The sequence below is a fragment of the Tripterygium wilfordii genome, chromosome 14 (assembly GCF_013401445.1).
Source record: "Tripterygium wilfordii isolate XIE 37 chromosome 14, ASM1340144v1, whole genome shotgun sequence".
Lineage (NCBI taxonomy): Eukaryota > Viridiplantae > Streptophyta > Magnoliopsida > Celastrales > Celastraceae > Tripterygium > Tripterygium wilfordii.
This window is the reverse complement of record NC_052245.1, coordinates 4684043-4701470: the sequence shown is the minus strand read 5'-3', so window position 1 is coordinate 4701470 and position 17428 is coordinate 4684043. Positions and strand designations below refer to the sequence as shown.

Below are 17428 nucleotides of genomic sequence, written 5' to 3'. Positions count from 1 at the left end.
GCCATATCAAACATCAACATACAATTCTGAGATACGATTATCCAAAGAAATCCAATAAAGTTACATTTATAGAGACCTTTATAAAGATTTAGCATGTCTATTACATCAGAAGATCCAAATACATGATTTACATCTGCTCACCCATCTCCCATAACAAAGGGGGAAAAAAACTAAAGTTTACATGAGAAGTACCTGGGATGTTACAATTATTATGAGGCTCTAATTCAATATATTGTTGGAAAAGATCCTAGATGTAAGAGGTTTAACTTGTGTTCAACCAATCAGAACTGAGTCCATGCTGTGAAGAAGAGCTCCAAATCAATCTGTGAACCATGATTCACAAGGAGCAGATTAAGGAGGTGGTCCATAATTCACAACTCTACCAATTCCAAGAGAATGTTCGTGCCCTTCTTGTTGTACTTCCAAAACCAGCTTCCAGTTTCCATCATGTCTGGTTCAATTGAATTGAGCTCGACTGCTAAACCTATATTGCAAACGTAAACCATAAATGAGTGAATCAGAAGTTTCATCAGTATGATCTGCAGCATGATGCGGATTGTCAGACACATATATTGATATACCTGTTCCAAGAGAATGATTGATGCAGATAGTTACTATGCACATGGATATAACCATTTAAAAGAAACCTTAAGTTCTACTTAGTTATCGCTGAATACAAGTAAAATTGCAGGACTGCATTTAGCTATCAAACACTATAAACCTGGATTTCCTGACGTGATCTTCAATTTGTATCCATCTGGGACTTCAAATACATGATTTCCCTGAATAAAGGAACCCCAAAAAAATTAGAAATATCATATGGAGATTCCCAATGCAACTTGTCTTTCCTTGAAAATGCAAAATAAACTCTCCGAGGAACTCTAGCTGTTTATCCTAAATGGCTAAATCTATGATCTAGTGATTCCAGGCACCATGTAAAGATAAACTTCATTGATAGCTGATAATTCAAGAAATGTTTTTCTGTGCTAAGTAATAGACTATTCCGATGTCAATCTGACCTGCAGGATTACATCATTGGCTTCAAATTCAGCATTTCCATGCAATATGACTTTAAATGCCTCGAATCTCCGCACATCATGCTTCCAAAATATATTCTCTCCCGAACTCCAGTCTATTCCTTCATTCAGAACTTTGACATTTTGCATTTTACATCTTCCACACCTGGGAAAATGGATTTGCCTCTCAAAACAGATACGAAATTCTATTACTTATAATGACTTATAAAACTGGCCTCTTTTTGTACCTGTGCCCATACTGTACAATTGGATCGCCACTTGGATCAATTCTGGGGGAACCCAAAACATTCTCAGCAATAATTATCAGGCTCCCATCGAGCTGAACAAGGAAACCAAAAAGTATGGACAACCAAACTTACATGCCTTGATTTAAATTAATCCAAATATTATGATTTAAATTAATCCAAATATTATAACCTGAACATTTCTCCACAAGAACTCTGCGACCTCAATTTGTAACTCAGATCCCTTGGATATGGATCCTCCGTTAAACTGTAAATGTTTAGATAAATAACTATATGTTACACAATCTAGTGCCTCAATCGTAAAAGTACATAGTTTGCTACCAAATAACATAAGAGCCAAAACAGCCACCCAAACATTACAGTAAAAGGAAAAGTAGGATCCAAAAATGTATTTCAGAGGACATAAACATCAACAAGGAATGCCCAACGGAGAATTTCTTACAGTGGCCGACTAGCTATTGTATACTACCAAACGGAACATGAACTAGGAACTAGGAACTCTCAGCTGAACCATGAACTAGATAACAGCCATAGCAAGCTTACCTTTTGTCTGGTGACCTCCCAAATTGGGCCAAGAGCAGGATGCAAAAGGATGAGATATGGTGGTCCAGAATCAACATATTTATCATTACCTTCAATCTGCATAAACAGAGCAAAATCCATAACCACCTAGGGGGAACTGGTTCCATAAGAAAAACAATACCTAGTGTGCAAGGCTACTCCAGTGAAACAGGGTCCAAAACAGACCCCTAGTTTGCAATGAAACAGCTCCACCACTGGGACAAGGATCCCCCTTAAACAAAGAAAATATTCCACACTGGACATAATATCTTAAGGATTTGGAAAAGTAGAAACTAGAAATGCTTGCGAAATCATGCTACAAGTAAAACAAGAAAGCTACAAATCTTAGAAACTATAATACAATTTGCAGGGAGAAACAACTCAATTCAACAATGGAATCTGATAGAGAGATTCAACATGATACCTTAGGAAGTCTAATATCACAATGGGACAGAAGATCATAGGTATTCCGCATGATATCTAACAGTGAACCATCGGGAGTCTGCATATGAAATCAAAGTATTAACATCGTAATAAACTAAATGGATTGGACTTGTTCACCAACAAATTTGTGTCACTCAGAATTTACAAAGTTTGGTTATTGATTCCACTTTTACAAACTGGAATATTGCTGGCAAATTGAAAGTTAAAGAGAAATAACAGCTTATATGAACAACTGCTTAAAATCTAGCCACTACGATAAGTTAGCTTGAAAAACCAATGAAAATAACTAAATAAGCCCTAGTGGGTATATTAAGAACTCACTCATTAGCATGGATTTTCTTGTAAGAATATTGATCATGCAAAGATAGGAGGAATAAATGTGTGAAAGAACTAAATGAGAACAGTCGGCTTAAAGACGGATGACGGAAAACAAGATGAGATAAGAGGTGTATTCTTTCTGAATTGGAGTTGGCATTGTTTAAAGGATTCAGATGTCATAATTACATTTGTCCAAAAGAGAGGAGGGATACATGAAGCAGAACAATGGAGAAACTTCAACCTGGTGCAAAGACTTGTCAGTGTGTTTTCTCTTCCTCTTCGAAGATGATGTGACCTTTCTTCGCTCATTATACACAATGAAGGTATCTAGCTTATCTGAAGAGAGAGGCAACCATAACATCAGGCTGGCACAAAAGACAATATCACACTGAAAGAAAATAATAAGTTAACAATTTTAAATGGAAACTTAGGCAAAACACCTTCTACATCCTTATAACATCTAGATGAATATGTATTGAGGAACTCGTCTGCAATATTTTGCATTGTGCACTCAAGCCTGCCACCCTGGACACTGTAAGTAGAAAGCTATAAGCAATCAATATATTGCAATCACCATCACAAACTCCTAGTTGTGATATCATAAATGTACACACCTGTGGCATTCTCCGAAATGATCCAGATATACAACTGGCTTCTTAATATTTAGTACCATTCCTGGTAAACTCTTTTTATCATTACTTGAGCCAACTAACTCTGCAGAAGGTAAATCCACATACAAAATGTTTGTGTTGGCAGGAAAATTGGCCTGCAAACTTGATTAAAAAATAAAGGATGCAAATTCAGAAATTTTAAGCCTAAGTTACATAACTTGATAGATAACTCCCGATAGAAGACCAAAAATTTGTAAGAATCTACGGATCTGAGATCCAAAACAAGCAAAGCCTTCTAGAGAAATACTATATAACAAACCTGAAAGACATAAGCAATCAATTCATAGGCGATGAAAACTCAAAGTTATTCAAACCTCAATTTGGACACCATGACCATACATTTTCAATTAGATCCCAAGCCATCAATTAAATACATTCATTTTAAAGGCGAAATGGCTTTCCTTAAATAGTTTTTCATGAACTCAAATCCTGTTCATCAGATCTCAAAACAAACAGAACCTTTGAGTTTAAAGCTTTGAATCACAGAAGCACCTAAATGCTCCTCATTCTAGCGTCATAATCCCGATGCTCTCAGTTTTACAAATGTTCTATAAGATAGCAAAGTTATATATCATCAAAGCCATGGTAAAATGCAATCATAGTCCAAACTTACAGCATTAAAATGCCAAAAACATATTGAAAATGTGTCACATGCTTCAGACATAATTGATTGTATACCCAATAGAGGAGCAAGGACCGCTTGTTATTCCAAATTTGTCAAACTCGGTGTATTCAACACAAGACAAACCATAGCCCCACTTCCCATCAAGATTCTTCTTCTCAACTAAAACATTAATTCCTTCGGTAGCCCCCGGATTCCGCTTACAGGATGCAAAGCCCAATTTCTGTTACAGATGTAATCCATGAAGATAGAATATTAGTGGAAAAAAATGTGCTTTATTATTTCTAATGTATACAACTTGTCTAATGGCAACCTACCTTCCCATGGCGTAAACCAATCCCTGCCAAAGCCAAGAGGGTCAAATCTGTAGCTGCCACAACATTACTGCAAAAACAGCAGCGCTGCTGAAGTTATGATCTGAATCCATTTTACCATACACAGCAATCCAAAAAAGCTATAGACTTCACATGCATACAAGATATATCTAACCTGACTTGTCGGACTGTTGCACCTTTTCTGCCATGGTCATAGAACCATTGGTAGATGCCTTTGTCATAAGCAAGTTTCCAAATAACACCATGCCCACCAGGCTTGCAGACAGGTGAAAATGGTCTTGCAACCAACCATTGACCATCCTCTGCGCTAACAGCAGGAACAAGAGGCTGGCAGTTCAAGAAATATTATGAAATAACCAATAATTCTTACTGAGGAAGCCAAAGAACTTAATCATATAACAATCTATGCGAGAAAAATCCTCATCGATTTCCAAGCAATACCTGTTCAAAAAATTGGAAGCTTGATCGGCCTCTCCCAAACCATGCAAGTCTTTTGCAAAGAGAAGTGACATGTTCATGGTTGTTTTTAGCTGAACTTGTCATGATCGCAACAGGTGTGATGCACTGTTTTCCATAGATCTTGTAGTACAAGAACTCCCTAGCCTTGTAATTGTGTACATATTTCATTATAAACAACATGCATAAGATTACATCCAAAATTGACAAGTAGAATGTCAGCATTATCTTCTAAAGAATAAAAGGTGTAAAATCATTTCTACGTGTACAAGAATACGAATTATACCTGAAGATCCCTTATAAGACCTTCCAATAAGGTCCGTCCACAATAAGGTAACATTGCAGCAGGCAGACATTCGCCCGTATCAGGATCAACCAAACCAAGCCTGTCTGCAGCGCCTCCCAAAGGATAGATCTCACCTAGGTCTGGTAAGCCCTAAATAGGATAAGATCTTATTATTCAAGAAAACCTCAAGCATATGCTTTGTGTAAATAGAACAATTTGATATTATATATCAACCTCAATTCCCCACATAGCAGCCTGAGATGCATATTCGGTGTTTCTAGAGAGGTCTAATACATTTGGAGCATGAATTTCCAAAAACTGGCATTCCTTAGATTTCGTTATGTGATGGGACCAATTTGTAGTCTGCCTTTCTGATGTTGATTGGGAAAGAAGCTCCAGCACCATTATCTGATAACTGCATCAAGAATTCAATTGTTTAATATACCAAAAATATTTGCTGTAGAAGCACTTTCCCTACACAGGAAGAGTTAAAGATTTAGATTGATGAACAAATCTAAATAATGGCTACCACTAAAACAAGAAAGGCATCTCAGGCACCTGTAAATTTGTTGAGTAGTTCGAAATAAACAGAGTATAATGGAAATGGAAATGCATTATTCCTTGTTTTCCACTCAAAACAAAAGCTCTATATTGAAATAATAAATATGCCAACATTAAATTTCATTAAATTCCTTTAACAGACATCTGGAAAAGGAGGAGTTGACTAGCAAAGATTCTCAAAGAAGATTTTTCACCCAAGATTATAACTTAACCAAGAAATGCAGCCCGACCCAAGCCCGGATAAAAGGGAGAGTTGCAAATAGTTCAGCAATCAGTCTAAAACTTTGCCAAATGTTTTTATGAACACGAAGATAAAAGAAAATATCTCCAAGATGCTCCTTGATTCCCAAGTGTTTCATTGGAGTTTGCAAACAAGGCAATTTGGATAATGATATGGTGATTGCAGCATCCCTCTCCACTCCCCACTTGCGTGATCTTTCTTATATACATGTGTTTCTTCTATAACGTAAACCCACTATTTGTATTGTAGACCCAACCGGACATAAGTCTTTTCAATTTACTCCAGATCTTTTTCTATAGATAGTCGCTCAACCAATGAGTAGAAAAAAGCAACACTGCACTTAATATATTACTCACTCACTAACTAACACCCTCTCACAACTTGACAAATGCTGAATCAAGCACATTTACAACTTCTTTTACGTGCATATATGGCATATCTGATTCGATCGCCGTGCACAAGTGGCTTTATAGTTTAGAGAATCTTACAGTGACAGAATGTTCCATTAACTCCAGTCAATCAGTATTTGATAGTACAGTCTTTATCTCTCGACCAATGAGTAGAAACAAGCACACTGATTTTAATATTTAACTCAATCATTCACTAACTAAGCACCCACACAACTTGACAAACGCAGAATCAAGCACATTTACAACTTCTTTAACGTGCACATATGGCATATTTGATTCGGATCGCCGTGCACATGTGGCTTTATAATTAAGAGAATCTTAAAGTGACAGAATGTTCCATTAACTCCAGTCAATCGGTATTTGATAGTATGTCTTTATCTCTCAACCAATGAATAGAAACAAACAGCACTGCACTTAATATATAACCCAATCATTCACTAACTAATCACCCTATCACAACGTGATAAACGTAGAATCAAGCACATTCACAACTTCTTTAACGTGATATATGGCATATTTAATTTGGATCATACTATCATAGTGCACATGTGGCTTTATAGTTAAAAGCATCTTACAGTGACAAACGTTCCATTAATTCCAGTCAATCAGTATTTTATAGTATCCGTAAAAAGCTGTCAATCCAACCAACAGTCATCAGCCAAATTTAGAAAACCATCAGAATCTAAATTCTAAAACCAAACAGTACACCCACTACAATGCTATTTCAAACAGTTGGCTTGACAACAGGTACAATAATACTTATGTAACCTTTCATCCTCTAACAACACGCTGAGCAACCAAATCATTCCAAGAACAATACGTTTGTGCAGCCAAATTTTGATAAACACCCTTACAAATAACAATTCAAGGATAATTACGTGCACAGAATAAATTATCTCTGAACCAAGAATGTTAGCTTAGTATCTCAAAACAAGTACTCCAGTCTCCAAAGAATACTGTCAAAACAATGCCAACGTTGAAACAACATAGTACAAATCGTACAACGCAAAGAGAGAATAACTGACCCGATAATTCCGCCAATGCAATCATAAAAGTCTTCAATCTCACTTAAAGTGTTGAACAATTGATTCAAGTCCCCTATCTCTTCGTCATTCAAGGCGTGAATTCCCTTCCCTAACCCATCATCACCACCACCACTAACATCCCAATACTCAATCATCTCCACCAGTGCATATAGCGCGCTCCTAACAGAACTCCTCGTGGACGCCTCCACTTCACTCTCCACAAACCCCACGCTAATCACGTGCTCCTGCCCTGCCGCAATTAAACACTTCAACAGATACACCTGGTAGCAATCGGCCTCCAAATCAAGCCATCCTAAAACCCTAGAGAGCCAAACTTTACGCCTATCAAAGAAGCTCTTCACTCTGGAATCCGTATCAATCACGGAGTGCTTGCCTTTGAGAGCTCCGCAACCGGCGAGCTTCAAACGCAGGGTCTTAAGGCGAGAAAGCTCCTCGTGGAAATTAGAGTCCGGCGCTGGTGACACATATTCTATCGGCGCAGTAGATACTCGGGTGACACGGAAGCATCGCGACGATAAAGACGAAGATAAAGAGAGTAACGGAGACTTGTCGGAATGGAGAGAGCTGCTGAAAGGAGTTGTCGAGTTGAAAGAGCAGAGGATGCGGCGGTGGTTGCTGTAGTGCAGAATGTTCGGAGCTGTAATGTTCGCCATTTTTAAGGCTATAGAGGTAACAGAGAAATGTATATACACATGTATGCATATACAGAGAACGACCGAGAGAGAGAGTCTTTAAGGCTTTGAGAATTGAGGAGAGGAGGATAAGACGAGATTCTGTAAGCATATACCGAAGCGGGAGGGATTAAAATCATGTGATGTCCGCGCTCGCGTGTCCGGTTGTGAAGAGAGGGATTGTTTGGCAGGCACGCACAAAAATTGCACATCCAATTTATATTAAAAAGAATATTCATCTTATTTAATGCTCAGAAATTTTTTCTAAATACCTAAATAAGTTGCATCATGTAAACAATTAGTGCAAAATGACCTATTCACTACTATTTTTAACAAATTCAATCTCCCAAGCGAGGGTCAAAGTCCAAAATGTGTAAAAAGATGCTGCCAAACACACCGTAACAAGTTATATGAAGTGTCCAAAAAGAGGCTAAGCCTCATCTCGATTGATAGTCTTGAGAGATCCGATTGGTTAGGATGGCATCTGGAGATGGTAAGGGCCCACCGCATCCAAATTGCAGCTTCTCTTCTTTGTGGGCCACTCACTGTAGAATACTGTGTGGGATTGGGCTGGGTTTGTTAGGACGACCAATTCTTCTTCAAGCCTGAAGATGTAACATGACCTTGGGCCATGGGGCCCAATATTTAATGCTGGCCCAATCAAAATGGTCAAAAAGGAAAATTTGTTAGGAAAATTATGGCTCACTGGCCTTTATCAAAGGTTTTCTTTTTTAGTTGTGTCCAAAAGAAAAAATATTTAAGTGGACATACGAATTTGGTATTTTAATTTTGGTCACTTATTAATGTTTATAATTTTTAGATTTGGATTTTATAAAAAGAATGATTGATGAAACTTCTCTAATTCTTTACTTAGTCCTCACTTCATTTAAGAATGATGGACAGAATGTATATATTACAACCTTTACAAACTACAACCTTTTTTCTTTTGCCACCCAACAAAGATTTTGTTTGAATAAGGCATAAGAACAATTCTTTCCTTACAAGGGAGAAGCATTTTGCAATCAATTGTGAAGAGGAACTAAAAATTAACCTATTTTCATTTCAATGTTGCCACAACTAGACAGGAATATAATATATATTCATTTTATTATTAGTTGTTTCTAAAGTGTGGGAGAATTCAAACCTTCAACCTATTCAAAATCCTAATGAGTTACTACTATATATTGGGCCAAAAGCTCAATCCAATAGGAATATGTACATATTATATACATTTGCGATCCTCAATCTATTTAATTATCATTATATCATAGATTATATAGAAATTAACATGTAATTGTTTGTTTGGTATCAAGGTTTGGTTGGAATGGAGACGGAGACCGGAACGGGAACGGAAATTAAAATGTCATTTTGATTTTAGATAAGAATGAGAATGTGAATGGGGAAGGAAACAATGATATTTGTAAGCAAAAAAAGATTGACCATTCCGCTGCAAATAAGCACTCTCATTCTTCTTCTTAGAAAAGTTTTTTAACTCAGTAATGCACTCCATTCCTGAGAATGGCCATTCCGATCCATTCCCGAGTCATGTTGATTACGAGTAAAAGCTTACCATTTATTAAGCTATAAAAACTATCAAACTAAATTAAGCTGAGAGATTAAAAAATTTAAAATGCAAATTACACAAAATAAACAATCAAAATAATGCTTACTTCAGAAACACAAGTAATTAATGACATTAAAATTTCAGACTATCTCATGTATCCATGCCTGCATGCACTCTCTCTTTAATTGTTGCTCAAGATCAAATAAAATACATACATAATATCCTGGCTTGCATTATATATACAAACACACACACATATCTGTATGTGTACGTGTACATGCCTTGCTATAGCTAGCTAGGTTAGTCTATATTTCCGATGTAATCAACTTTTCATGTTGTAATTAATTAAATTATAATCAAAAATTAAACCTAGTATTTCAGAAATATTGACTAATGACACTACTCTCTCTCTCTCTCTCTCTCTCTATATATATATATATATATATAAATACTATTCAAACATTTGTCCTGTCTAACACACAGAAACATACAACTTCAGATAAATAAGATTAAATACCAAAAGAAAATTGTTTCTATTTACTGAAAATATCATTTTGTGCAAAGCAATCCAATACTCCTCAATATTTATTTCTTTGTAGTTAATCAAGAAGAAATTGTCATTGACAAAGCTTATTTTGAAGCTCATAAGCTAGCTTATAAGTTTCAAAATAAGCTCTACCAAACAGGTCAGTACAAGAGTTCATTAATTAATCTTTCTAACACTGAAAAACAATATTATTTCCCACAATATTGTCCATATCTGGTAAAACTAAACATATATTCATCTACTCCTTGATATTCATGCACATAAAACATTGAACACAACAAAACAAATCATACTAGTTTAACCTTCTTACCTCCTTGAATAGAGAGACAATATGGATCATTGTCCACTGCTAGCTAGGTTTTGATGAACAAGTACTTCAAGATCTCACTTAGAATTTCTTTTTTGTCCAAAATTCATAAAGTCAGATCCAGAGTACTTGGCAGTACCACCTTGGTCTTCCTTGCATGCTTTGTTGTGGATAAAGATGATGAAGACAAAGAAAGACACAAATCACTATCCACAACATCTTCTTCTTCTTCTTCTTGATCACTTGTTCCTTCCATGCCCTTCTCATTCACCCTCAGAGAGAGATTCAAGTCCAATGTCTTCCGTTTCGCCGTGTTTTCGTCTTCTTGAATTGCTCTACAATTTCTGTCACAAGATCCATTGTTCATCAATTGATCACCTGATATTGGTTTCCTTGAACATCTTTGAAAGGACTCAACCCCTCCATCAAGTAGTATAGTTGGATGAGTACCCCTGCTGCTTCTTCTTTTGTTGTTGAGAGAAGAAATAGTAGTATTCAAATGGGAATCTCCATTAAATGAATTGTTTTTGAGTCTTCCAAAAAGTACTCTCTCGGTGATTGACCCATAAAGTCCATGTTTTGCTCTATTGAGTCCACACCTATCAATAGTACTATTGTATAGACTACAAATCTGGTTATCATGACCTCTCCAAGTGCAAGCATCCCCATAACTTTGAATATGAAAGAAACATTAAAAACTATGGTTAATAATGTACTAATTAAAAATTAAGTCAATTTAGATCTTCAAAAAGAGCAAGATTTTCATAGTTTTTCCATCATGTAAGCATTAAATAATTTACCTTAAAGAAGATAAAGATCTTTGATTGAAACTATGTAGTTTGGGGAATTGACTAGGAAAATAGAAATTATGAGCCCCACTTTCCAATGACAGACCTTGCTCTGGCATTTCTGCAATGGAGAAGAAATAAAAAAAATCAAATATTTATAAGGATCGATGATGGAAACCCTAGATGAATTATATACATCTATATAAATGAAAGCAAACTAACTAATTATTAATGGAAATTACCTAGATTGGTGTCATTGATCTTCTTACTTCTATACATCTAAGAAGAAATTAAAGAAAATGAAGAAGGAAAAATTAATAATTTATAGAAGATTAATTTATATATGCAAATTACACTCTAAAATCTGTTTCACACACACACACACACACGGATCATATATATATGTAATATAATCACCTGAAGATGGCTCTTGACATGAGCTATGCTAATGCCTTTGATGTTCATCAATTGAAGAACCAGCCTTGGTGTTGCTCCTGCAATAAATTAATTAACATATATAAATAAAATCCAATAATTAATTAATCTTGTATTATAAGCAAATATTTAACTTGATCTTATTGACTTCAGAGTAATTGGAAAAGAAACTCACTATCCTGTCCTCCAAGTCTTTCAACAGCACGAAGAAAGCAAAGATGGAGTTGGGGAGTCCATCGGAGCCTCGCCATCTTAGAACGACTATAAGGACGACGTACAGATCTGCAAGATGGAACAACAACACCACTACCTGCAGCAGCTTCTTCTGCACCCTGCACCTTGTTTTCTAATTCATTATTATTAGTACTACCGCCTTCAACTGACCTAATAATTTTGTCCACCTCTTCTTCTTCTTCTTCTTGATCTTCATCGGCGTCGCCGCGCCCTTTTTGGCTTGAAGAGTGATTATATTGGCTTGTGGATGAGGTCTTGGACCCTTCTTCAGAGCTGAAATTCTTCTTCATTTTTAGATGCCAAATTAATATTCATGAATCTATTAAATTCATGATGATCTGGGGCGGGGGTACATGACTTGTTTTGATGCTCTTATATTTGCATCGCTCTTTCTTAGCTCTGCAGAGAAGGAAGAAGAAGAGAAGGAGGTTGGAGATTTATTCTTGTATAATAAAAGGCAGATAAGAAAGCACTTGAAATTATGTTGGAAGCCCTAACTTGACATTGGGAGAAACTGCGGGTCAATTTTCTTTCTCCCTCTCGCTCTCTCTCTTTCAATTTCTTTTTCAATGTAACATTATTTTATGAATTGCCTGAATGATTTGAAGTCATGCATGGGTCAAGTGAGTTTGAAAAAAAATCAAATAAGTGCATTCAATAATGTGGAAAACACCCGATCGAATATATACATATAGTCGTCCATGCATTAAAGAATTAGGTTATACAATCAACCACATGAATACTTTTTGTGTGGATGATATGAATAACCTAATTCATTGTTAATTAAATAAAACATTAAAAAATTAAAAGTGAGACTGAGAGAGGAAAAGAAATTAAAAATTTTTGTGAGGGAAAGCATTAGTGTTGCCAGTTCAGTTGCTGGCCTGTCACTCACTCGCTGAGAGACTTTAGAAAAATATGTCACTGTGTTCCCGTCGAGAATCACGGATTTGTCTTTTGTCTCTTTCAACAATTATTTCTGACCCAATTATTCTACGTCAACCATTCTCATATATATATATATATATATATATATACACACATAAATATTCTCCTATATGAATCAACTTTCTAAACACGAAATCCAATTATTGTAATAAAACACAATAAAAGTTTGAGCAACACATTTATTGTGGAACTTATCGTATTTATGGTTAAAAATAAGTTTTCAAATTTACACTCGTAGAAAACATGTTTTTTTTGCGACGGAAATTATTAAAGATTCCGTCGCAAACTATATATTTTGCAACAGATGAAATTCCATCGTTAAAAAACTATTTTCTTGTAGTGTTAATTCACACTTTTAATTCACGTGGTATCATTTTGTTTAATTGAAATACTAGCGGAATGCATATATTTTTGATATATATTCTACACTCGTGGACTCAAAACAATGTTATTGCATTTATATTTTATACATTAATTAACCACTAACCGAATATGTCTTGCTTTTCTTTAACTCAAAACCGCTTATGTCACGGGCATCTTGAGACAAATCATCATAGCCGTCCAAAATACATTTCACTCTTTTAAAAGCTTACATTAATGGAGACCGTGTGTGGAATAATATGTCTAATGCCAACACGCTTTCTCTTTATATTTACCTCTCACGAGTGTCGTTTGTGTTTTTCAAAAAAAAAAAAAAGAAATATTTATATGCCAAGACGAAATTAAACAACTTTTAAAAAATTAGAAACAAATAGGGTCAAGAGGTGCCTAGGTCCTCAACCAAAGATGCTGGGAATCTAGTTGATTGGTAGGATCCAAATATTCATTTTCAATTGATTATTTGATCAATTTCCTGACATAAGAAGTCCAATGGGAGCATTTACGAGGCGTCTCTAGGGCGGACAAGACGGGTCATCGCCCAGGACACCCAAATTCCCATGATCCCATATTTTTTAAAAAAACACTAAACTATTAATACCGTAGTAGTCACAGAAATGTTATATGAGTAAGTTATATTGTTTATTAAAAGTGATTTGATGGAAAAAAATTTATTACACCAACAAAATTAGTAATTTTGCATTTCAAATTACTACAAGATTCATATTTTTAAGTAATTTTATACTACATTCAAAAAAAATTTCTCAAGAGGGCTCAATTTTAAAAGTTTACCCGAGATTCCGGAAAATTCAAATACGCCACCGGGGAGCAATACTTGAAATTGCAATCCATTAAAAAAAACACCAATTTTTACATCAATTAAACCTGGTCATAGCCAAAATAAAATTATTGAATAGCTTAGTACATCATAGAGTCGCTAGGCCACGAGAGACCGCATCATTTTCGATTGCAGGTCTTGAAATGTCAAGCTCTCATCATCTCTCTAAGACCAACATGGAGCTGACTCTGATTATGTGGTTTTCCACCCCATAATTTATTAAAAGAAATAATACACCTGGATGTAAAAAATCATATGATCTACACGTAAGCTAATGACAAGGCTAAACTAAGTGGCAAGCCTTCAAGAATCTTGCAAGAACAAGGGAGAAGGCAGCCCTTCATGGCCCAGAAACACTCCGACGCTCAAGTTAGTACTTTGAAGAGAATCAAAGTGAAAGTGAAATCAGAGAATTAAATGACACGTACGTTGGTTCAATCTTAACCCCCTTTATATAGGAGTTGACACGGTGAGGAGATAAAGACAATTAATATTATCGTCCTAGAATGTCATGGTAGGATCAAATCTCATGAGTTTGAACTTCTTTGGACGTTAGCTTGATATATTCCCTGGGAGGAGCTGAGAGTTATCATCTCCCAGCTTTTATTCTTAGCACGGCTTCTTAGAAGTCGTTGTAGACTTGTAGTACGTAGACTTTATTTCTATGACACCTGACATGGTGACTAGAGATGACTTATTTTTGTCATCCACAATACACATTTCTTATTCCATATGCATATATACATATATACTGGTAAAACCAAGTATTGGAAGTCAATAATTAGTAGGTTTTTTTGGCCTGCGAAAGTGTTTTGAACACGGGGTGGCTCTGACAGATTCAGTGATCAACCACCCCCAACCTGCAAAGTCAACTCTAAAGTCTAAACGTTACCTTTGTTTTTTTTTTTCTTATTTTAAATTATTTAATTTTTATTTTGCATGAGAATACGTGAACCTATTAATGCGGATCTACAGTCCTTTGAGAATGAGGATGTCTGTCTGCTTTTATAAATTAAATACTAATAAATATATTATATGCATGTATGCATGCATGACACCTATGTATGTATAAGTATGTCATTTAAATTGTACATCTCTATACACGAGTTATTAATTAGAGTGGTAAATATAATATGTTTCATCTTGATGATCAAAGTTTGAATCTCCTTTCCCGTTTTTAAAAAAAAAAGTTTTAGGTCTCTGATTGTTAATTGTTCTCTAGAAGCACATATGTTCAAATCTTGAATACAATGATTGATCTCAACTCAAGAACCCATTTTTAATAAAAAGAATCGAATTATTAATTGTGCAGGTGAAAGCTACACAGTACACACACATATATATATGCTGATTCACTAACGTGTTTTACTTAATTTGCCAGTTGATTCGTGTATGCAATAGCCTTTCACATAGACACATAGGCATGGCTTGGAAAGCAATGTAATTGAATAAAATATTTTGTCTCATTTTCAAGCATTCTTGTTGTGAAAAGTGTTGCGTACGATGTGTTATTGCTAGTAATGACAATTTTTCCTACTTCAATTTAATGGTAATCGAAGACTGCTCATCAACTCTCTAGCTCGAACAAGTTTGTAATGGGAATTGAAATTGATACATCATACATTAATAATAATAGTCCTACACTCCTACAAGTCCACAAAAGTCTAATTGTCTATTCACTATTCTTGTTGTAAACATATATATATATATATATATGTGCCTAATTTTCTACTCTTCCAGTCTTCACAACACCATTTATTATCATTTTCTCTTACTTGCCAAACCACTACGAAGGTGACGCAGAACGGAAGTAAAAAGGTTTATCAACGTAAGTACTAAGAACACGCAATTTGGAATCCACCAGGAAATTGGTTGTAAATCAAGGAAAATCTTTTATAAACTAATGTTTCAAAACAAGCTTAAATAGTCTTTGGAAACCCTAAATTAAGTAAAAGACTAAATTAGGCATTTACTAAACAAATGCAACTTAAAGCAGAAAACAAATAAAACAATAAAATTTCAACCACCCCCAGCCTGCCTTAAACAGCAAATTTGAGGATGAAAACGACCTCAACCCGGTAACCCGGTCAATAAGATATGGAGCATGGAAATCAGTTCCCGAAAACATATTATATTAGGGCAAACGGACACGCCAGCTAAAAGTTATGCCTGTGGACCAGCTCTTTTAGCCAATGTCCTATCCAACTCTTTTTCAAACTCCAAAACCAATTGTCCTACATTAGAAGGTACGAGAGAAATTGAGATCCCCTTCCTCTTTGTTTCTTTTTAAGAGTAGGGGTATCCAATTCTTCATTTTGACATTCAAAATTTCTTAAGATAAAATCTAAAAAATAATATACAATAAGTGCGTAAAATATTAAATCCAACGATATATTTTCTTCCTAAAAAAGATTCATAGGGAAAAATACATTATAAATCTGAGTTTTTTTAACCGTTAGATGTAGAATGTGTAACATATCATCCTCTTATTTTAACGGTCAAAATACTGTATACTTGTCATTTATTTTTTTAGATTTTTTTATATATATATGTCATCTTTGGAACATTTTTGGTTGACGTGAGGGCTACTAAGCTTATGCCAACTACTCTGTATCCTTCATATTTGGCGTTTACGTGAAGGCCTTCTCCCTTAATTGTAATCTCATTGTATTTACAGCCAAGCGAATTCTGAAGTAAAGAAAAGATAATTGCAGTTCACAGTGAGGATAATATTTCTCCATTTATTAGTTCCATTTAAAACCAAGTTCCTTACAACTCCTTCTATCATGTTTATGGACTTCATCAAAGCTTTTAACTAAATTGTCAACCTAACACATCTCTGCTCTGTTGGGCTTGCAATACATGACGCCAAACATCTTGGTAAGCACTGGACGTTATAATGTGTATTGTCGAACAGAATTTTTTCCTTGGGCCCATAAATATTTATCCTCCAATTGGACTCATGAAATCCTTCTTTAGACCTAGAAGTCCTGCCACAAAAAAACGTTAGAAGGTCCGATGGTCACTGTGGTGACCAAAGAATCTCCGAAAATCAAGTCAGTGTTTTATCTCAAGAGTAAGTAATTCCCAATCCACATACCTTGTGTCACCTTCCTCTATTTATAGTCCCCTTCTTTCCCCTCATTTTTAGGGATTTTCATATCCTTCATTATTTGATTGTGGAAGTTACTCCTTGATTAGGGGGATCTATTCCACAATTAGGGGGATCCATTAATGTGGCCCATTGGCCACTTTAATGGGTTAGTAAGCTAGGCCGTTCGGCCAGCTGGGTGGATCGGCCAACAAGGCAGGATACCAGGCCCATGGGTGGATTTGTGTTCTCCGCATACCCTTGAGCTCTCTTTATATGACACATGCTCGTATCCCATTGTTGATTGGGTTGGTCCTGAATCACGGGATTTTTCTCCTCTACATGTATGATCAAAATTTTCTGTTTCATCTAAACATTGAGAAAAGTCCCTCCC

At 35.6% G+C, this 17428-nt stretch overlaps 2 protein-coding genes across 4 annotated transcripts; both read right to left on the bottom strand.

Annotated features, from left to right (window-relative positions):
• Nucleotides 1-48: 48 nt before the first annotated feature.
• Nucleotides 49-8008, bottom strand: LOC120014956 (UTP--glucose-1-phosphate uridylyltransferase 3, chloroplastic). Of its 2 annotated transcripts, XM_038867097.1 has the most exons (17): nucleotides 7213-8006; nucleotides 5210-5390; nucleotides 4976-5125; nucleotides 4675-4836; nucleotides 4388-4560; nucleotides 4216-4282; nucleotides 3955-4121; nucleotides 3220-3378; nucleotides 3046-3137; nucleotides 2847-2941; nucleotides 2268-2345; nucleotides 1826-1921; nucleotides 1455-1529; nucleotides 1265-1356; nucleotides 1020-1182; nucleotides 722-782; nucleotides 49-484 (listed from the first exon to the last, which is right to left on the bottom strand). In XM_038867097.1, the coding sequence occupies exons 1-17, from the start codon at nucleotides 7884-7886 to the stop codon at nucleotides 372-374; spliced, it is 2598 nt and encodes an 865-aa protein (XP_038723025.1). In that variant the 5' UTR covers nucleotides 7887-8006; the 3' UTR covers nucleotides 49-371. The 2 variants fall into 2 exon arrangements, with proteins under 2 accessions (XP_038723025.1, XP_038723026.1); XM_038867098.1 differs by lacking the exon at nucleotides 722-782 and having other exon boundaries at nucleotides 342-484; nucleotides 7213-8008.
• Nucleotides 8009-10065: 2057 nt separating this feature from the next.
• Nucleotides 10066-12347, bottom strand: LOC120015656 (two-component response regulator ARR2-like). 2 transcript variants are annotated; one of them, XM_038868180.1, is made up of 6 exons: nucleotides 11930-12347; nucleotides 11721-11855; nucleotides 11528-11604; nucleotides 11353-11389; nucleotides 11123-11231; nucleotides 10066-10993 (listed from the first exon to the last, which is right to left on the bottom strand). In XM_038868180.1, exons 1-6 carry the CDS (start codon nucleotides 11973-11975, stop codon nucleotides 10429-10431), a joined length of 969 nt encoding a protein of 322 aa, XP_038724108.1. In that variant the 5' UTR covers nucleotides 11976-12347; the 3' UTR covers nucleotides 10066-10428. The 2 variants fall into 2 exon arrangements, with proteins under 2 accessions (XP_038724108.1, XP_038724107.1); XM_038868179.1 differs by having other exon boundaries at nucleotides 10067-10993; nucleotides 11721-12346.
• Between the last annotated feature and the right edge of the window lie 5081 nt (nucleotides 12348-17428).

Bases quoted from the DNA above. Each gene is read 5' to 3' on its own strand.
- LOC120014956 (XM_038867097.1), bottom strand. From the start codon at position 7,886: ATGGCGAACATTACAGCTCCGAACATTCTGCACTACAGCAACCACCGC. The intron at 4,561-4,674 runs GTATTGCTTGGA...TTGAACTGCCAG, and splicing joins GCTTCCAATTTTTTGAACAG to CCTCTTGTTCCTGCTGTTAG. The intron at 2,346-2,846 runs GTTGAAGTTTCT...TTTCATATGCAG, and splicing joins CTGACAAGTCTTTGCACCAG to ACTCCCGATGGTTCACTGTT.
- LOC120015656 (XM_038868179.1), bottom strand. From the start codon at position 12,069: ATGAAGAAGAATTTCAGCTCTGAAGAAGGGTCCAAGACCTCATCCACA. The intron at 11,605-11,720 runs GTGAGTTTCTTT...AATTTATTGCAG, and splicing joins AAGACTTGGAGGACAGGATA to GAGCAACACCAAGGCTGGTT. The intron at 10,994-11,122 runs GTAAATTATTTA...TCATATTCAAAG, and splicing joins AGATCTTTATCTTCTTTAAG to TTATGGGGATGCTTGCACTT.